We start from the raw sequence: 21,923 nt of genomic DNA, 5'->3' as shown, positions 1-21,923 counted from the left end.
GTAGGAATTGAGGAGTTGGATTGTTAATCTAATTTTTTTTTTTTCAAATAGAGACGAGGTCTCACTGTGTTGCCCAGGCTAGTCTCGAGCTTCTGAACTCAAAGTGATCCTCCCGCCTTGGCCTCCCAAAGGGCTAGGATTACAGGCGTGAGCCACCATGCCTGGCCAGCTTGTAACAAAGAAGAATTTTAAAAAAACAAAAGACACCTTCTAAATTATTATATTTTATAAATATATTATTTATGTAAAATTTTTATGTATTCTGTTTTACATTGATTTTTAATTTAATTTTTTTATTATTATTTTTTTGAAACAGAGTTTCCCTCTTGTTGCCCAGGCTGGTGTGCAATGGTGCGATCTTGGTCACCGCAACCTCCGCCTCCTGGGTTCAAGGGATTCTCCTGCCTCAGCCTCCCGAGTAGCTGGGATTACAGGCATGCGCCATCACACCTGGATAATTTTGTGTTTTCAGTAGAGACATGGTTTCACCATGTCGGTCAGGCTGGTCTTGAACTTGTGACCTCAGGTGATCTGCCTGCCTCGGCCTCCCAAAGTGCTGGGATTACAGGCATGAGCCACCATGCCCGGTGCACATTGATTTTTTAAAAATATCCAAATATAAGACCTTTGGTAGTCTAAGAAGAAAATTATATAAGACATAAAGTAGATATCCCTTGAGTATAAATCTTTAAGGGAGTTTGTTTGCTTCAACAAGTTCCTATTCTCTCCGTGGTTGACTTTCAGTCCAACATAATATTCAGACATCTTTAGAAACCTATTGTAGGCATTGCTATGAATGTTTTCTAATTAACATTGTTCATAGTGCACCTAAAGGTGTGGAGAGTTACATGCTTCATAGTTGACCAGGAGTTTGCATTGGTTTAGTGATTAGGTGGCAGTGCTCAGCCAGTTGTTATGATGGGCAAGTGAATACATTTAGCAGTCAGGGTTGAGGAACCAGGCTATTTACAGTTTAGCCATTCTGTCAGAGTTGAGTAGGAGGAGACGTGCAATAGAGATACCCAAAGAAATACATGAATAATTCAGGAGCAGATTTGCATTTATCCACTGGTACTATTTAGTTGTATTTATTAGACAGCTTCCTGCCCTCTCCAAAAAGCTTACTGAGCTAGTAACTATTTACAGGGTTAGCCAAAGAACACAAAAAAGTGATCTCTATTAGACTGTAAGAATATGGTTTCCCTGAGATCGAGACCATCCTGGCTAACACGGTGAAACCCCGTCCCTACTAAAAATACAAAAAATTAGCCAGGTGTGGTGGCACACGCCTGTAGTCCCAGCTACTCGGGAGGCTGAGGCAGGAGAATGGCGTTAACCTGGGAGGCAGAGCTTGTAGTGAGCCGAGATCGTGCCACCACACTCCAGCCTAGGCAGCAGAGCGAAACTCTGTCTCAGAAAAAAAAAAAAAAAGGTTTCCCTATTTAGTATGAGAACAGTATATTATAATGAGTGACGTGATTGTCAGAATTACTCAAATTTGTGTACATGTTTTCTCCACTAAACTGTAAACTTCTGGTACTGTGTTCTGTTCATTAAAAAAAAAACTATTAAAGTATAATTTACATTCTGTAAAACTCACCCATTTAAAGTATGCAATTGAATTATTTTTAGTAGATTTACTGAGTTGTGTAATCATCACCATAACGTAGTCTTAGAACTTTTACATTACCCCATTAAACCCCCAGCCCACCCCCAGGCCCACTTATAGTTAGGCCCTGTTTCTAAGGATGGGAGCATCCTTGGGCAGGCACAAACATGCTCTGTGTCTCCACATTCTGTTCCCTTCTGTGGCCAGCTCAATGCGTTGTGTCTGGTAGGCAAGCAGCTAGTACTGCCTGCATAAAGTTTGAGTATCCATCCATTCATCAAAACTGAGTGCAAGTGATCATGATGGCTAAGACATTTTCTATGGAGAGGTTGTTCAGATGAGCGTGAGATACACGTCTTCGAGGAGCCCTAACACAGCATGCAAGATTGCATGATCACATTGTGTGTGAGCCTTAGGTACAAGATGAGCGTACACCTGGAGGTGGGAGGCACTGAGACGTAGGTGAGTCTAGAAGAAGCACTCTTTATCTTGCCCCTAGTCAAGCAAGGTCATTTTGAACGTTCTCACCTTGAGGTCATAAGGATCTACTGATTTTGAAGTATATCGTGCCAATAGTGATGATTACAGTACTTTGCATTAAGTTTACCTGAGTTCCAGGCAGGGACAGTGATGAAACTCTCTATTCCCTCAATATATCAGAAACAGGAAGGAATCTAGGATGGGGAGTGGTCAGAGGGATGGGAGGAAAACCAGAGGACAGTGTGGGGTGGAGATAGAGGCAGGGAGGCTGACTCAAGTGAAGTGTAGTAAGGTAACAAAGCGAGGGGTCAGTTGTGACCTTAGCAAGAGTATTTCCCAGGACTGATAGGAGCAAAAGCCAGATTGCAGTGGGCAAGAGACAGAAGTGGTAGACACAACTTAGACAGTGACATTCCTCCTAAGATCTTGGCTTTGAAGGTAAGGTGATAGAAGGCGAGAGGGGATTGAAAGGGTTTTGAGGGTGTTTATGATGAAGAGTGACCACTGGCAGTGGGCCACAGCGATGGGTTCTCCTTCTTGAGGAAGAAAAAATATCTGACCACTGGTATTCAGCAACAGTGTCGTTTGGTTAAAGGTTCTTTACCTTCCCTGTTAGCGCCACAAACTTCATCTATAGCAAACATCATTCTCAGTGGCTTTTTGCCCCTCCTGAAGCCCACTCAGGGACTCCAGTTCTTACTCCTGTGTGCGACCAGCCAAGTAGCTGCTTTTCCCTTGGAGACACTACATCAGCCTGGAAACCATTTTCTGTTGAAATGATCCTGTTGTGTTTTATCATAAATCAACAGCAGGTTTGAGAGAGGAATGTGAGTGAATGATGATGTTTAAGGGACAGGTAATAATAGGTAGAAGTGTTTATGTTAAATTACCTCCTCAGAAGAAAGATGCAAAGTCACAGCAAGTCTTTTCTAATCATAGTGTGAAACTGGAAAGCTGAAATTGGAAATCTAACTCATCCTCATACTAAACTCTATGTACAATTCAGCAAAACATCTATATCAGAATGATTTTTTTTTTTTTTTTGAGTCAGCCTCACTCTGTTATTCAGGCTGGCTAGAGTGCAGTAGTGCGATCTCTGCTCACTGCAGCCTCTGCCTCCCGGGTTCAAGCTATTCTTGTGCCTCAGCCTTCTGAGTAGCTGGAATTACAGGCATGCACCACCATGCTTGGCTAATTTTTGTATTTTTCATAGAGATGGGGTTTTGCCGTGTTGCCCAAGCTGGTCTCGAACTCTGGCCTCAAGTGATCTGCCCGCCTTGGCCTCCCAAGGTGTTGGGATTACAGGCATGAGCCACTGCACCCGGCCCAGAATTTTTTTTTTTAAACTCCTTTACTGATGGTAATACCAAAAAACTTTAGTCCCTTCCTTTATCAGTTTTCAAAAAAACCACCTTTGCCTTTTGATGACCCAGCTTCTGAATGAATAACTATTAATTAGCAATTCAGATTAATTATTGCAGGCCTATATTTTGAATAAGAGTAGGCTTAGCAATCAGAAAGCTTGAATTTCTATGAAAATATCCAACTCCTGTATTTGTACGCAAGTGACATGTGGCTGCTCTTAGTATGTTAATCTTGCAGGTTAAACCTTTTGGCAGGTTGTTGCCATCTTGTCAATCTGTTTTAAGAACAGACTTGGGCTGGGTGCGGTGGCTCATGTCTGTAATCCCAACACTTTGGGAGTCCGAGGCGGGCGGACCACCTGAGGTCAGGAGTTCGAGACCAGCCTGACCAATATGATGAAACCCCGTCTCTACTAAAAATACAAAAATTAGCTGGGTGTGGTGGTGCATGCCTGTAATCCCAGCTACTCAGGAGGCTGAGACAGGAGAATCGCTTGAACCCGGGAGGCGGAGGTTGCATTGAGCTGAGATAGTGCCATTGCACTCCAGCCTGGGCAACAAGAGCGAAACTCTGTCTCAAAAAAAAGAAAAGAAAAGACTTGGCCGGATGTAGTGGCTCACACCTATAAATCCCAGCACTTTGGGAGGCCAAGGCGGGAGGATTTCTTGAGCCCAGTTCAAGACCCCATATCTACAAAGCAAAAAAGAACAGGCATGGTGGTGTGTGCCTGCTGTCTCAGCTACTCAGGTGGCTGATGGGGGAGGATTGCTTGAGCCCAGCAGGTCGAGGCTGCAGTGATCTGTGATTGCACCATTGCACTCCAGCCTGGGTGACAGAGGGAGACCCTGTCTCTAAAAAAATAAAAACAGAAGACCTAAGAACTTTCCTTAAGGATGTTGATACAGTTTCCTGTCTTAGAAATATGTTTGTTACTATGTCAGGAAGTGTAAAGCTGCCTTTACCTCAGCATGATTTAGTGACAAAACAATCCATTTACCCCCAGAGTGTATGCACGGTTCTTGGTCTCCTGGTACTTCGGAGAACTTGCCCCAGGATGGGGGATACTCTGACCAGATGCCCTCTTTTCCTCTTAGAATGTATTCGTGCTGAGACGGAGTAGATCCTTTTTAATGTAGGATATTTCTTTTTAATGACATAGTATTGTAACATTTTGATTGTAGCATTTTGGCCACTGACAGAAGGAATGCCTTCTATAACACATACCCGTGATCTTTTTAGCTCCAAGGCATATTTAAAAATAGAGGGATTTCTTCATTCTCTGTTTGGCTTACTATTCTTAGTTGTATCCTTGTGTAAATGATTTACATGCTGCTAAAACTTCTCTTGTTGTGGAAGTGTGACAGATGTAATAGTAGTCTTTCAAGGCACTGGGATCAGTAAAAACATCTCTCAACTTAGAACATTTTGTAATTTCTTTAAAAAAATTAGTAATTTTATTGCTTAGTATTTGCATCATTTAGAATATGACAGTTTTTTTGCAAACTATTTTTCATTTTAGGATTCAGTTTAATTGCTATTAAGGCATTTTGTTCAATAGTAGATTTATAAATCAACTTTGTGTGGCAGTACCATGCAAACAGTTGTACTGAGAGAATAGTCACATCACTGGGAGGAAGCGACAGATGTGTCGGAGTCCGCTGCCTGGCAACTGGCTGCCTTCATAGGCCCCGGTGTCCTTACATGTGTGTGGAAATACAACACATACAGCTATGTGCACAGATCGTAAAAGTACAACTCAGTGTATTTCTGCAAAGTAAACACACGTAGGTAATCCACTGCCAGATCCTGAAACAGCAATTTTCAGTTTTGGCAGCAATTCGAAGACATGTCACAATTATAGAAATTGCGAAAGTAGGAGAAACATGTATCTTCAAATCAGGGAACTTGTGTAGATGAGATACATGAGTCACGCAGGGGTGTCAGAGTTTCTGAGATGGTCAGGCTGCTTCATTCTTTGTTTGGACTTCTCATCTCATGGAGCCAGTGCTTCTCACCTGGACAGCTGCAGTCACTCCTCACTGGTGTCCCCAACCCACCCGTCCTTTCTAACACAGTGGCCAGAGGATCCCTTCGAGAAGGCCAAGTCAGAACCTGCCACTCCTGTGCTCAACATCACAGTTAGCCTGAGTCCTGGCAGGTCCCTAGCCTTCGTAGTCTGGCACCTGTCCTCTCTGACTCTGCTGCCCACTGGCTCTCCTCTGGCACGCTGCTCCAGCCCCAGTGGGCTCTTGACCCTTGACCATTCCAGCATCACCTTACCGCAGGGCTCTCTGCCTCAATTGGTTCTGGTGTGCCGCTTTCCCAGAAGTCTTTGAGGCTTATGCTCTTACCTTTCTCAGTCTCGGCCTCACGTTCTCAGCGAGCCCCATCTATCCGCATCCGTCTCCTCACTTCTGGCTTGCCTCAGACCGTTTACGTGTAGCAGTTAACACCTTCTAACAATGTTAGGTATTTGTTAGATTTAGTGTTTGTCTCCCTGGACTAGAATGCAAGCTCCATCAAATCTGGGGTTTAATTTTGTTTATTGATGTATTCCAGTGTCTTCCTGACAGGTAGGTGCTCCATAAATGTCTCCAGTGTAAAAGAATATATCACATATGGTGGTAATCACTGCAGACTCTCATGGCTCTTACTGTGCACTCTCCTAACACTTCTGTTTACTCATTAATTCCTGTTAGCCCTACACCTGTCTTACCCCTAGGTACTGTTATCCCCATTTTACAAATGAGAAAACTGAGACACAAAGAGGTTTAAGTAATTTATCCCCAAGATTACTGGACTAAAAAGTGGTAGAACCAGGATTTGAACCCAGGCAATCTGGCTTCAGAGTCCAAACTCAAGAGGAAATACTTTGTATTTGGCACCGTTATTTCATTTAAAAAGAGAAACCAGAAGTAAGTAATTTAAAACACCCAGCTCTTTCAGCCATCTGAAAGTCTTTTCAGAATTGTTTGTTTTGTTTCGTTTGTTTTTTTAGAGACAGGGTCTTGCTCTGTCACCCAGGCTGGAGTGCAGTAGAACAGTAATAGCTCACTGCAGCCTTGAACTTTTGGACTCAAGTTATCCTCCTACCTCAGCCTCCCAAGTAGCTGGTACTACAGACACGTGCCCCCACACCCAGCTAACTTTTAATTTTTATTTGTAGAGATTGGGTCTTGCTGTGTTGGCGAGGCTATTTCAGATATCTTTAAGGCTGTTCCCCCATCACAGGCCCATCACATTTGCCCTCTAGGAGGGCAGAAGGGTTTTGGTAGATGAGCACTGGGGGCCCTCCACAGGCTTGCTGCCCAGAGCCGCCTCGGACCTCTGCTCCCCACATCCGGTGCATTGCTCCTTAGTCACCTCGGCTGAGGCTTGAGTGGGCCCAGTGGTGGCTTGAGCTGCGGCTCCAGAAGGTACAAGTCATAAACCTTGGTGGCATCCATGTGGTGCTGATTTTTCAGGCAAGAAGAATGCTAGAGCTGTGGGGCAGCCTCCACCTAGATTTCAAGAGATGTCATGGACAGCCTGGGGGCCCAGGCAGAGACTTGTCACAGGAGCAGAGCCACTGCAGAGAGCCTGTACTCGGGCAATGGCAAGGAGAAATTTGGAGTTGAACCTGCTGCAGAGAAGCCCCACCAGGGCATTGCCTAGTAGAGTCGTGGGAGTGGCCTGGGAGCCTTGAACTGTGGAGCTGCCAGCTTGCAGCATCAGCCTGGGAGAGCTGTGGGCAGGAGACTCCAATCCCTGACAGCTGCTGGGTGGACTGAGCCCAGCAAAGCCATCGGGTGGGGCTGCCTGAGGCCCTGGGGAGCCAACCCTGTTCCACTGTGCCCAGAGGGTTGGGACATGGAGTCAAAGGAGATGATTCTCCAGAGAGGCTTAATATTTAATATTGTCTGCCCTGTTGGGTCTTGAACTTGGGACCTCTTGCTTCTTCTTGCCTATTTCTCCCTTTTGGAAATAGATTTTTTTTTCTTTTCTTTTTTCTGAGACGGAGTTTTGCTCTTGTTGCCCAGGCTGGAGTGCAATGGTGTGATATCTGCTCACTGCAGCCTCTGACCCGCTGGGTTCAAGCGATTCTCCTGCCTCAGCCTCTCAAGTAGCTGGGATTACAGGCATGCACCACCACACCCGGCTGATTTTTTGTATTAGTAGAGACGGGGTTTCTCCATGTTGGTCAGGCTGGTCTCGAACTTTTGATCTCAGGTGATCCGCCTGCTTTGGCCTCCCTAAGTGCTGGGATTACAGGCGTGAGCCATCGCACCTGGTCGGGAATTTGTGTGTGTGTGTGCCTGTCCCACCATTGTATTTTGGAAACACATAACTTGTTACTTTCAACACTCAGGACTGGAGAGGAATTGATCTTGGGGTGAATTGTGCCTTGAGTCTCACCCTATCTGATTCAGATGAGACTCTGGACTTTTAAGTTGATGCTGAAATGAGTTAAGACTATTGGAGGTATTGGGATGGAATGATTATTTTTTGCATTATAAGAAGGACGTGAATTGTGGGAGCTGGAATGGAATGCTGTGGTTTTCATGTGTCCCCCAAAGTTCATGTGTTGGAAAATCAGTCCACCGTGCAGCAGCATTGGGAGATAGGGCCTTCTAAGGGGTGATAAGGACACCAGGCTCTGCCCTCACAAGTGGAGGAGTGGATGAGTGCCATTGTGGTGGGAGTGACTGCATTTCCTCACATGTGTGATGGTGCAGCACAAAGGCTTCTCCAGAAGCAGCCTCTCGACTTGAGACTCTCAGCCTCCAGAATTGTGTGAAATAATCTCTGTTCTTTATAAATTGCCCCATCTCAGTTATTCTGTTAGAGCAGCACAGAATGGTTTCACAAAGGACTTCGAGGCTTGAAAAGTGTGGGGAGGAGACTGGAGAAAGAAACAACATTGAGGCAGTGTGCTGGCGTTGGTTAGTATGAGATAGAAGAGGTCGGGGGAATGGTATCTTAGAAGCCGAGATCATAGAGGTAGGCTGGGGCCAGATTATGGGGGACTTTGAAGTGGGACTCTGAGATTCTATTCCAACTACTTAAAGTCTGCCTAACAGCTCTTTGAAATAGATGTCGGTGTTGGCTCCATTTTACAAATGAGAAAACTGAGACAAAGAGGTTAAATAATTTGCCAGAGATGACACATGTAAAAATGGAGCTGAGACTCAAAGCCAGGCAGGTGATCTCGTGAGCTTGTCTGCTTTACTATGTCCTTTCATTCTACAGCTGGTATGAATCGTTTGTGTCTTTAGTGCAGAACGTTTTTGCCATGTAGATGTTTAATTCTCTTTGAGTAGCATAACAGTATTGTCAGTGTATGGTCTGAGTTTTGTTTTGTCATTCGAAGCTGCTACTAAAGTTCTTGGTGCCTCATTTCCCTTATCTGTACAGTGAATTAGTAGTATCTACCTTGGGGGTTGTTAAGAGTGCAAATTAAGACGTGCGACAAAATGGATGCATAGATGTAATTAATATTTTGTGAAACATAGTGCTATATAAAGTGTTGACTACCATTATCATCATAATCATTATGATGATTTCAGTACTTGAATTTTAGTATATTCAGAAGTGTTCCTGTTACCTTTATGTTTAAGTGTAATTCCTAAACTTTTTATCATAAAAATGTTAATATTTTTAAAAAGTAAAACATTAATAGGACACCAGTCATAACTCATAGGTTAAAGAAACAACAAAATCTCTCTTGCAGAGGAACTAAAAGAGTTATTTTGTTTTTCACATAGCATGTCAGAACCATAATAAGAAAAAGAATTACTTATACTAAAAGCAAAACATCACAGATGTCAATGTAAGACAAGAACCATTATGTGAGTCCACAGTTAGGGACTGGACCACATAGTACATGAGCAACTTGTTTAGTTGTGGACAACGCCTGTTTTTCACCAGATGACAGGCTGTGTGTTCCTGCATCAAGTACTTTCAAGAGACTTTCTAGTTCTGGTACCAGAGCTTGTAGATCTATTTTCCCTTTTTTTTCTTGTTCCTTCCTTTTTCTTAATTGGAGTGCTCAGACATCTGCAGAAGTGGAGCGAATAATACCATGAACCAAATGCAGCATCATTAACTTGAACATTACCCATCGCCACATTCGACTACTGTTTTGTTCTGTTTTGTTTTGTTTTGTTTTGTTTTGTTTTGTTTGAGATGGAGTCTCACTCTTGTCACCCAGGCTGGAGTGCAGTGGCGCAATCTTGGCTCACTGCAACCTCTGCCACCTGGGTTCAAGTGATTCTCCTGCCTCAGCCTTCCGAGTAGCTGGAACTACAGGCACACACTCCCATGCTCAGCTAATTTTTTGTATTTTTAGTAGAGACGGGTTTTCACCATGTTGGCCAGGCTGGTCTTGAAACTCCTGACCTCTGGTGATCCACCCACCTCGGCCTCCCAAAGTGCTGGGATTACAGGCATGAGCCACCACGTCCGGCCTGGACTACTGTCTTTAAATCTTTTCCTCCCTGTATGCACATGACTGTTTTAACTTTTATATATGTGTGTATATATTTACTATATTTGCTAGGGTATTTTAAAGCAAATTGTAGATAACGTGTCACTTTATCCCAGATACTTCAGCATGCATCTCTAACTGACATCATTCCATTTTCACACCTGACACAATTAGTAATAATTTCTTGATACCTACAGATACTATTTTTTACTGCTATTTATTTTTTTGCTCTCCTTTGATTTTTTCGTCTCTTTTTTAATTACTATTTATTTCAGACATCATTTCGTAAAGCTAGAAAATTAGATACAACTGTGAGTAGCTATATATTTCACGGAACAAAATTCTGATACTGTTTTCCTTTGGGGGAATTTATGAACTATTTTATTTAGTTACCACCATCCCATGAAATATAATTTGGGAAATACTGGAACACTGTAGAAAAACCAGAAGCCTGAAATCTTTCTGGCTGGGATAATATTTTAAGTTATGTTTTATTGAGTTTATGAGAATAAGAAAAAATACAGCGCAGCATTCTTGCTGCTGTTCTGAGCTTTTGGATCCTGGTCCTGTTTGGAATTGGGCACATGGAGTATGCTGGCTGTCAGTCGGGCTCTGTTGTCATTAGGATTTGGGTTTGAGTGGCAGGAACATGTGACCGCTGTGCAAGGGGTTATTTTTGGTCTCTGGGTGTTGGCTTCTCCTCAGAAATTATAGCAAGTTACTGTGAGGTGCGTCTGTGGAGGCTCGGGACCAGCACGCCTGTCGTGGGCTTGTGAGCTCTCAAACATGGGCTGCTGCTTCAGCAGAGAACTAAGTAGTGACAATGACAGTGAAAAAACTGGCCTGTTACAAAAATCTGTGGAGGAAAAGGAACCAGAAAACAAGATAAGTAAAACTTTGTCTTCATTATTTGATACCGTCAAAGGTGAGGAGGTTCACCGTACTGGCAGTGGAGCCAGCAGTGTAGCTGGCGTTAGCGCGCGGACAAGGATTTTCGCAGGGTCTGGGCACAAACAGGGTCATAGACCCAAGCAGTCATTTACATTCTCAACAAGGTATGAAAACTTGGATGAGAATGACAAGAATTCAGATATTGTTGTTAATGAGCAGAATTCTGAGGGGGTCTGTGATCTACTGTGTGTGGGTAACGGCAGCCGACAAGGTTGTTGGGAAGATGAGGAGCCTGTCTCATGTGTGCTGGTGCCTTCTGACCGAGGCCTGCAGGAGGAAACCTTTGTGAGTGGCCATCTGCACTGTTACCCAGCTACTTGTAAAAACTCTTTAGTAGAGAAAGAAATGGTGGTCAGCGTTCACCTCAGCAGTGGTGATGAGAGTAAGTCTTTAGACCTATCCGATAGGGAGAAGAAAGATGGAAACCCTGTTGGTATTGATGATCAACAATGTCAGGATTCAGGAGAGTGCAAGTTTCACAGCATTTGTGTTGCCAACTCTGCCTGCCCAAGCGTGGCAGAGGAGCTGGGCACCTGGGCAGACACAGTAGCTACAAGAGGAGAGTGTTGCTCTTCAGTGCCTTCAGCCTCGCGTGCCGTGTCAGGGGCGGGCGAGCCAGAGCCACGGCAGGAAGAGCTCTCGCCTTGGGACACGCTGGGTCCAGGTGAAAGGACAGGGGAATGCAGTGGGAAAGCCAAGCCTTGCCCTGAGCCTGTGGCGTTCAGCCATGCACCTTGTGAAGCAAACGCTGATAACGTGCAGATGGAGGCTTTACAGGCAGAAGCTTGCACTGAATTCCCTAAAAATTACGCAGAAAGTAGTGCACTACATGGTATTGACCTACTCCCTGAATTAAATAACAACATGGACAGTGACTCACTAAGACATGCGTGTGTCCTGGGAGAAAGTGAGAGCTGTAACTCAGGAGTAGGAAGTGAGATGGATCATCCACCTGGTGGCTTCTGTACTGACACTGCACATTCACCTGGTAGCTTTTGTACTGACACTGCATATGTTGCAGGGAGTGATGACCCGGAGGTGGTAACAGTTGTTGTCGACCAGAGTTTACATTCTAAAAAGGAGAGAGAAAATAACTCTATCACACCACTAAGAGACAACGATGATTTCTACTTGGACGTTAACAAAGCAGATAGTATCCTTCCTGTTGGTCTAGATAGAATTGATTTAAGTCCTAAGAGGCCTATCACTGCAGTAAGATTTGGAAGTGGGTGTCTCTCAGGTCACGCTAATTCAAGAGAAGCAGCCCCAAGCCAGCTTGATGACTGCTGGGAGCCGGAACCTGTCCCCAGACAAGTCAGGAAGGCACAGCGCAGAGGGGACTGCAGCCTGGAGGCCAGAAGTCCCCTGCTGCCAGACAGAGGTGAGGTGTCTCTGCAATCTGAAAATAGTGCCTTTTACGAAGAAGAGGACAGAATTGGCGTTTGGAAGGCTGAGGGTCATGGTGTAAGGGCTTTTGAGTCAAAATCTTGGTGTCAAGCAGATGAGGCTGCAACACAGACCTGTGACCAAACTTGTGTGGAGCGTGTGGTGGACACGCAGGGGACGGTGCAGAGGACAGATGGCCTAAAGCTTAGCATGACACAAGGAGTGCCCCCCGATGGCAAGTCTCCCAGTCACTCCAGATCTCTTCACAGTAACTGTGTTTCCTCCGCATTTATTTTCACCTGCACAGAGGAAGAAGAGAGGGAAACAAGCCCAGGTGACAAAACAGAGGGTGAAATATGTGTGAAGAGTTCAGTCAGTGTGTCACGAGACCAGCTGAGTGACCCTCAAAGGTTAGAAGGTAGTGAAAAAGAATCACTGCAAGCAGAGTATAGTGAGACAAGTGAAGATGACATAGAGACTGTCGAGTCAGATTCTAAAACAACCTATGAGTGGGAAACAGGTACACAAAGACATGAGGCAGTGCCAAGTCAGGATGTACTCTCCTGCGTTAGTTCTAGTGCAACAGAGAACGCTGATTTTGAAACTAATCAAATAGAAAAAAGTTATGAAACACACCAAGTATACGACTGCAAATATAATGTTCTTAGTGTGTTACCACCTTTCAGTCTAAGTGTTAATCCAGTTATACAGAAGTCAGAAATAGTAGAGAATTCTGTTAGTGGTGGTAAAAGCCCCAAATGGAAGGGAATTTCCTCTGAATCAATTGAAGAAGCTTCTGGTATCTTTGGTAATAATACATCAGGGTTGAGTAAACCAAAACTAACATGTAAAGAAGAGGAAGAGAGACTTTATTTGGAGAAAGATAGTATTGACCCCAGAATTACTGACTGCCTGGGTCCATGTGGGACGAGTGAACGTGCACACCATTTCAAAGAAGGAAACGCCAAGTCCACTCTTACACAGTCGACTTTAAATGGTGAAATGGGTTTTATGGGAAATGCTAAGGTGAGTTTTGAGAAAATAGAGTCACGTGACACTCCCAGTGGCCATTTCTTTCTGGTCGGTGTTGATCCCACCCTAGCGGACAGATACACAGCTGCCCCCTGCGATGCAGCGCAGGGGATTCCCGCTGTCCCCGTGGACAGCAAAGACACGATTGTACCAAGTAGTGGCCACATTTTATCACTCACAGAAGGTGTCCTAAATAGATGTGAACATCCCTCAAAAGTGGATTGGCAGAGTTTCCCAGAAGGAGTCTCCCGTTTTTTGAGTGAATTTTCCTATTACCCGATGGGAGGGTTAGGAAACCCAGCATTTTCTGAAAGACTGGCCAGTGGTTGTGGTGGATATCAAATGGGCTATCTCTGGACTAATACAGTCACAAAAGGTGCTCTAGAAGGTGAAACAATATTTAGTGAGGATCTGCACCATAAGCCACAGGCCTTGGAAATTGCTTTGTTTTCAGAAAACACTCCTCAGCTACCGGTGTCAGAGGACGGTGTTGTTTGGGGATGGCATGATAGAGACGGACAGTTCGTAAGTATGTTTTCTGTGTGTTTACTATTGTGCTGCGGTATGCTGGGCTATACATTTTAATTTATTATTATTATTATTATTATTATTATTATTTTTTGAGACAGAGTCTCACTTTTGTCACCCAAGTTGGAGTGGCGTGATCTCAGCTCACTGCAACCTCCACCTCCCAAGTTCAAGTGATTGCCGGGTTCAAGTAATTCTCGTGACTCAGCCTCCCGAGTAATTGGGATTACAGGCATGTGCCACTACACCTGGCTAATTTTTGTATTTTTAGAGATGGGATTTCGCCATGTTGGCCAGGCCGGTTTTGAACTCCTGACCTCAGGAGATCCACCCGCCTCAGCCTCCCAAAGTGCTGGCATTGCAGGCATGAGCCACCGGGCTGGCCAATTTTAATTGTTTTTAACTTAAAATTAATAAAGATTTACTCTAAACAGTGGGTAGTTATTTGAATGCTTATATATGGCTGTGAATTACTATAACATTAATGATTTCCAAATTGGAGAATATGAATTCTTGTTTGGTGTACTTAAGACAGCGGTTGTGTGCAAACTCTTGTTAGCACTAAAGCATGCCCTGAGCTCTGTGTTGACTTTTTTCTGTCTGTGAATTTTGCCAGCTCTTCTGTCTTCCTGGCCGCAGTGTTGTCAGAGCCCTTTGAGGGCGTCTTATCTCGTGGGCAGTGTAGTTGATTCGATAAGCATGTGAGCCCATTGAAGGTATAAGTCACACTGCAGAAGACAAACTTACCTAAAAATCTGTGCTTCCTTATATCTTTGTATGTGTCTGAGGCAGGTAGAATTTGCTGCTTTTAACTGCCTATGAAATCTTGGTTCTGTCTTCTTGCAGTTAGAATTACTGTGGAGCTCTTTCTTTTTCAGAACCCCGAGATAAGGCTGTCCCTCTGGTTTGGAAGAAGCTTAGCAAATGACTCTATGGGCAGCTAATTTGAGCATCTTTCCAGAAATTCTGTAATAAATGTCAACATCATTCAACAACAGGAAATTAGTTTTCCTCACAAAACAGACATTTATCGAAGCAGTGTGATTGAAAGCACATACTCAGAGTAGCAAGATCTCATTATTCAACCAGTGGTTTATTCATGATTTTTGTGGGCAATGAAGCAAGGAAAAGTATTGATATTAAGGAGGTAGAGATGGCTCAAATGTCAACACTTACTATATGGAAATAAACAAGTAGAAATCCCCTTCTGTAGTGTAAGGAATGATCCATCAACCTCTTTTATTTCCGTGCCCACACTGGGAGTTTTTCTGGAGAGAGTTATGTTCAAATTCATTAGTTTTGCTCCTTAAATAGTTGTGGAGGCAAAACAGTATAAAACTACATCTTTAAGATAATCTGCAGTTAATCTTTTACAGAAGTGACATAATTTTCAGTTAGTTACCAGTGTCACTGCCTCAGACATCAACAAAGAGCATAAATGATGCCTAAGTGAGAGGTGTGCTTCCAGTTTTAAATTAGCTTTTCCATTATGAGGTATTCCCAAACAGTATTCTCATACGAGGCGTTACCATGTTTAACGATGGTGCCTTGCCTTTCAGAGCTTCAATTTTGAAAGTGCTGTTACAGTTGTCTTTTTTTTTTTTTTTTAAGCAAATCTTAATATAGCAGCTATTACTCCATTTCACAAATAAAGAACTGGAGGTAGAGCCTTGTATGGTTCTGAAGTCAGCAAATTGCCCTGAATTACTAAGCTTTTTAGTGCATCTGTAGGAGTGGTTGGTGCTTGCATGCAATGTTTCTTTCCCCTATTTCTCACCTGCTTTCTGTACCTCACCGGCCAGTCCCCCTTCTCCAGCATTAATCACTCCAGTTCCTAGTCAGTAACTTGTCAGAGAGACTGTTCTGTCTCGTATCGGTAGTTATACAAACTTATTAATTGATACGTTATTTTTCAAAGTGGAGCATATTGTTTCGCACAGGATGGGGTGGGGTGGAAGGGTTTATTTAAAGCATCAGAACTCAGGCATGTTCACTTTGGAATGTGGCTGTTAAGGTCAGCTTGCCTGTGGTTTTAATAACCATTGCTTAGCCATACATTTTTAATGGAAAAATAAGACTTATAGTCAAGCAGACGACACTGGAGTTTTTTTTTTTTTTTTTTTTCAAGGATGGAGTCTTGCTCTGTCACCCAGGCTGGAGTGCAGTGGTACCATCTCAGCTCACTGCAACCTCCGCCTCCTGAGTTCAAATGATTCTCCTGCCTCAGCCTCCCAAGTAGCTGGGATTACAGGTGTGTGCCACCACACCCAGCTAACTTTTGTATTTTCAGTAGAGACGGGGTTTCACCATGTTGGCCAGGCTGGACTTGAACTCCTGACCATAAGTGATCTGCCCATCTTGGCCTCCCAACATGCTGGGATCACAGGCATAAGCCACCACACCCGGCCGACGCTGGAGTTCTTGATAACCATTTAGAGTTCCATATTACTGCAAGAGAATAACCATATTTTATAGAAATAGTAGGAGATTCAGATCTTTGTTTAATACAAACTATTTCTCATGAATTATAAGTTAATGAACTCTTGATGAGTGTTGAATTTTGCTGAACGCAATTGCTTAGAATCTAACTTTCTAATTACCATCGTTTTTATGGGGAAGTTACTCAACCTTTCTCTGCCTTGGTTTTTTCATTTGTGAAATGAGTCCAGTGAATAACGACCTCCAAGACTTGTTCTGATTCAGTACAAGGAAGTGCGTAGAATGTGCTCAGCACGTGGTAGATCCTTGAATGTCATTAAGCCTTAAAAGACATCTTCATTCTTTCATTCCTGGTGACATCTCTTCAGTCACAGTATTGATTGAACATTTCCTAACTGCATACACTTGATTTGGACTTCTTCACTAAGAGGTAGTCATTGGTTAAGGGTAGAGTCCTAGTCATTTGTGGCATAAAACCTTGCAGAAGTTGTCAAATAGTGGAAAATATAAATTTATGTTATTTATTAAACATTGATTCATTCCTCATATATCTTGAGCACCTCCCTACTGAATTCAGGACTGTGCTGGCTATCAGCAGTACTACAGTGAGGAAAATGCCCATGGTGACTGCCACCCTGGAATAGGAGGAACACGAGGGCCACGGGAGCCCCAACAGCCATGCTGTCACTGCTTTCAAAGTGCTGTTGGTCTGTATTAATAAACCACAAAATGTATTTTGGTACTATAGGACAGTCAACTGCAAAAGGTACTAATAATAGAGAAGGTTACTGTTAGTTAGTGTTGGGAATTTAAAGCACGTGTAGTATGTGCATGAGCTGAGGGGAGCCAGCTAAGTGGATGGAATGGAACTGAGGCTGGAAAACTGGATTGTGTGGTGGTGGTGAAAACAGACTGGGTCTAATTAGGAAAGATGATGTATGGAAGTATTAGAGTAGGAAAGAGAATAGAGAAATGAATTTACAAAGACAACAGATCAGGTGGAGCGGCGTAAACGCTGCCAGAGGCAGTGTTGTGGGTGACCTGTGGCTGTCTCCTGCCCCCTCATGTAGCTCCATGAGCTCCTGTCTGCTTCCTTCACCATCAGACCTGCCAGCTCAGTGCCATGCCTGGCACAAGCATGCTGGTGAACATGTCAGAGGCACTTGTTGGACAGATGGGTGGATGAGAGAGAAGAGGGCAAGTAACACTATGCAGAAGCAGAAGCCAAAAATGAAGTTTAGATGCAATCCAAGAGGGAAAATTGAAGAATTGGTGCTTCTTGATTATAATATTCTTGAAGGAACCCAATAATTTGCCCTATCACCAGTACTTAAAAAAAAAAAAGTAAAAAGAATTCCAGATAGATACTCATTTAAACATCTGGTTTTATGGGCATGATGCTCATTGGTGGTCCAGTGACTGGAGGAGCAGGAATGAACAAACCACATCAGCTGCCTTCTCTCAGTTTCAGAAATAGTTTTATGTTTTTTACTACCAGCCCCATCACCTGAGCCAATGTGGATTTATTCTGTCTTTTAAAAATTGTTAATGCACCCATTGTTTATTTGATGGCTCATGGTGGTGCTTTCCAGCCCTTCTCCTGTGTTCTGGGCCGCAGAAACTGGTGTGTCTATGCTGCATGCTGGGGTAGTGCAGTGTAACTGCTCCCAGCTTGCAGCCTGGGTCCAAGGGGCACCGGGGACCAGGGACCTGTCTCTTCCTCCAGAAGCTTTGACTTCCTGCACTGTGGTGTGAAGGTGGGTGGTACATTTGAAAAGGCAAATCATGTGTAAGTTTGTTGAAGGATTGTGTGTTTGGACATTTGACTTTTCTTTAGGCTTTGGGGAGTGCTTATGTAAGCATAAGAAAGGCTTGTATCAGAAAAATCAGGGGAGTAGGGAGTATCCACATGGTGGGGGACTTTTTTGTGGGTTTATTCGCTGTGTCAGGAAGGACCACCAGTCCCCAGTCTCTGGGCAGGATGTTCTGGACAGACGGACGGGAAGAGCAAAAGTGCCAGTGTGCCCAGAGACAGCAAGGAGGTCAGTGTGCCTGGAAATGGACAAGGCCAGGGAGCAGTGAGCACAGGAGGGCGCTGTGGCTGCAGTGGGAACTTTGTCTTTTACTCCAAATGAGCCAAGCTGATGAGGGAGGGTTTTGAGTAGAGGACTGCCCTGTGGGACTAACTGAGCATGCGTGACTGTCATGATGGCCGATGAGCTTGGTATGTGCCAGGCATCATGCTGTTGTGCTGTCTTCCAGGTGAGGTTTAGCCCATGTTCCACAGCTGTCCATGGCAGCTTTGGCCTCAGCCCCAGTGATCTGAGAGCCCGTTGTCCAGAACACTGGACTAGCAGCTTCATGGTCACCTGTGGATTTTCTTTCAAGGTGATACTGAAGCTCTATTGGGAATGGGAACAGGTAGTTCTGTGAAAAATATGAGATATTTTATCTTCTTCCTCAAAGGATGCCTGAGCTTTCTTATCCTGTAGTATCCCTGACAGACCTATTAGAACACCTTCATTCTTAGGAGCAATTTTCATCTTCTACACCTTTTGTTTATGTGACTTTTTGAAGCTTGCTTTCTTTTTTTTGTTTTAGAGATGGAGTTCTGCTCTGTCACCCAGGTTGGGTGCAGTGGTGCGATCTCAGCTTACTGCAACCCCCGCCTCCTGGGTTCAAGTGATTCTCCTGCCTCAGCCTCTCGAGTAGCTGGGATTACAGGCACACGCCACCACGCCCGGCTAATTTTGTATTTTTAGTAGAGACAGGGTTTCTCCATGTTGGCCAAGCTGGTCATGAACTCCTGGCCTCAGGTGATCCGCCCGCCTTGGCCTCCCAAAGTGCTGGGATTACAGGTGTGAGCCACCACACACTGCTGACTTGTTTAAGCTTTCTAATTAGAATTTTATTCATCTGCATTGTATTCAAGTTTGTAAAACCCTGAATTGTGATTTTATTAGGAGTCTAGGAAGTCACCAGCTATTCCTCAGGTATAGTTTGTGAAACACTGAATCTTTTGGTGGCAGGCCTGTCCTTCCCCATCTCTGCAAGCCTTGGTCTTGGGAGGAGGAACTTAAAACTTGGGGGGAATTTAATGGAATTCTGACTGCTTTTTTTTTTTTTTTTTTAATTTTGAACCTGATTTCATTCCAAAGGTGTGTATAAATACGTAGGCTGAGCCTTTGGAGCCTATATCTGATGTCTCTTAACTCTGCATTAATGAGTAAAATTGTATTTGGTTGACATTTGGATACAAATGTCTATCTCACATTTCTTCCTAGGTACCAGCAACTAAGGTTTCAGAGCTGAACCCTAATGCAGAAGTGTGGGGGGCTCCTGTGTTACATCTGGAAGCAAGCAGTGCTGCTGACGGTGTGAGTGCTGCATGGGAGGAGGTGGCTGGCCACCACGCAGACCGTGGCCCGCAGGGTAAGCTGAGCATGGCCATGGTGTGCAGCCCCCTGCTTTCAGGCCTGTGCTTTTGTTGCCATTTTAATCTGTCTTTAAGATGTTGTTCATTCATAACTGTGTCATGGTATGTGGCAGTGCTTGAGAGCCCAGAGGTCTTTTACAGTCTAAAGAAGTTGAGTCACTGCAAGTGTAAGCTTTGTTTTAAGAGAAAGTTATGCTTCTAACCCTGCCTTTTTGGGGTAAACTCCTAATTGTAGGATCGGATGCCAATGGTGTTGGTGACCAGGGCCATGAGAATGCCGCATTGCCAGACCCGCAGGAGTCGGACCCAGCAGACATGAACGCTCTCGCTCTGGGTCCCTCAGAATATGACTCTCTGCCTGAAAATAGTGAGACAGGTAAACATATCTTATGGGTGCATTTTCCCAGGGAATATGGGCTGCTTTATTTATTTTTTTTATTTAGAGTATTAACATTCTCTACACAATGTGTCTTTCTTTGCCTGCTTTTAATTCTACTTTAAACTCACCCTTATGTGGATGCAGAGAAGATGAGAGGCCCTGGTTAGGGAGGTGCAATGGAGAATGTAAGGTCTCAAAAGATGAAACCTGGGCCGGGCGCGGGGGCTCACGCCTGTCATCCCAGCACTTCGGGAGGCCGAGGCGGGCAGATCACGAGGTCAGGAGATCGAGACCATCCTGGCTAACACGGTAAAACCCCGTCTCTATTAAAAAAAAAATACAAAAAAAAATCAGCTGGGCGTGGTGGCGGGCGCCTGTAGTCCCAGCTATTCGGGAGGCTGAGGCAGGAGAATGGCGTGAACCTGGAGGCGGAGCTTGCAGTGAGCCGAGATCGCACCACTGCACTCCAGCCTGGGCGACAGAGCGAGACTCCATCTCAAAAAAAAAAAATGAAACCTATTTAGTAGTGCGAAGTGTCAGTAAAAGTGCAGAGGTGGAACGTTAATGTTGGATTTGAGAGTAAGACAGTTTGGGTAAAGGGAGGGGGATAGAGGGGGAATGCTGTGGTATTGTAGGTAGGGGCAATTGAGGCCCCATTTGCAAGTCTTAGAAGCCATTCACATTTGAACTTCTTTCCTGTTGATGAGGAAATGAGTGACATGAAGAAAATAAGTTGTTTGGGGAAGGTAAATTTTGCAGGAGTGTGAAAGAATGGCTTGGAGGAAAGCAAACGTAAGACCATCTGGATAGAATCTCTGTTGTTCTCATGTAGGGTTGTAAGTACCTTAGTATGTAGTAGTGGCTAAAAAATGGAAAGGAAGAGAGTAGGTGGGAAAGGAGATGTTCAGGCCCAGTTATGGAGTGTACCACACATTACTGGAAATGCAGGAACTTTTTCATGTTTTCATTTTTTTTTTTTTTTTGAGACGGAGTCTCACTCTGTCACCCAGCCTGGAGTGCAGTGGCGAGATATCGGCTCACTGCAAGCTCCGCCTCCTGAGTTCATGCCATTCTCCTACCTCAGCCTCCTGAGTAGCTGGGACTACAGGCGTCCGCCACCACGCCCGGCTAATTTTTTGTATTTTTAGTAAAGATGGGGTTTCACCATGTTAGCCAGGATGGTCTCGATCTCCTGACCTTGTGATCTGCCCGCCTCGGCCTCTCATGTTTTCATTTTTATTACCACAATTGTTCTTAACCAGTCCCTGTCCCCTCCCCCACCCCACTTGCCATGGACTTTTCGTTATCCCAGTGACCAGGGAATGCACTGGGCAGGGCTGGAGAGGCCAGACCTCGATGCTGTAAGGCACAGCCATGCAGAATGACTTCATTGGCTTAAGACTGTCAAAGTCAGAAACTGTCACTTAAGAGGGAAAATGTGTAGATGTTCTGTGACGGTTGTTTTTTTTTTTTTTTTTTTTCAGTGGAGCTTATTGCTTTAAATAATTGTTTGGTAAAATGAATCAAGTATTTATAAAGGTACAAAAATTAAGCCATGCTTGTTTCTTGTAAATATAAATTTGCCATCTTGAATTTGCATAAAGTGAATTTCCCGTCTACATGAGCAGTTTTCTAAATCTGAGGAAGGCCAGTATTCAGCAATGTAATTTGATTACATCCCCCTTGTTAATTCACCAGTAACTGGTTAGTGACTTGGGAATGGCAGAACATTGGGATAAACTGGAGTCATGTTAGAGTCCATTGAATTTAAGATGGCAAAGGAAAGGAATGCTCATCATTAAAACAGATTTTTACAAAAGATAAAAAGGCATTATACATTGAGGGAGTGAGA

At 44.1% G+C, this 21,923-nt stretch overlaps 1 protein-coding gene across 6 annotated transcripts in view; it reads left to right on the top strand.

Annotated features, from left to right (window-relative positions):
• The window catches only part of LARP4B (La ribonucleoprotein 4B), a 122,267-nt gene that overhangs the window by 47,787 nt on the left and 52,557 nt on the right, over positions 1-21,923 (top strand). For 5 of the 6 annotated variants that reach the window (XM_034929857.4, XM_063607225.1, XM_034929854.4 and 2 more), the window contains exons 4-5: positions 19,541-19,688; positions 19,928-20,068. In XM_034929857.4, the coding sequence (XP_034785748.1) occupies positions 19,541-19,688; positions 19,928-20,068 (289 nt within the window). Of the gene's footprint in view, positions 1-13,743; positions 13,815-19,540; positions 19,689-19,927; positions 20,069-21,923 lie in introns of all 6 variants that reach the window. The other variant, XM_008953086.3, reaches the window with a different exon arrangement.

Source organism: Pan paniscus, chromosome 8, assembly GCF_029289425.2.
Source record: "Pan paniscus chromosome 8, NHGRI_mPanPan1-v2.0_pri, whole genome shotgun sequence".
Classification (NCBI taxonomy): Eukaryota; Metazoa; Chordata; class Mammalia; order Primates; family Hominidae; genus Pan; species Pan paniscus.
This window is presented reverse-complemented; position numbering and strand designations above follow the sequence as displayed.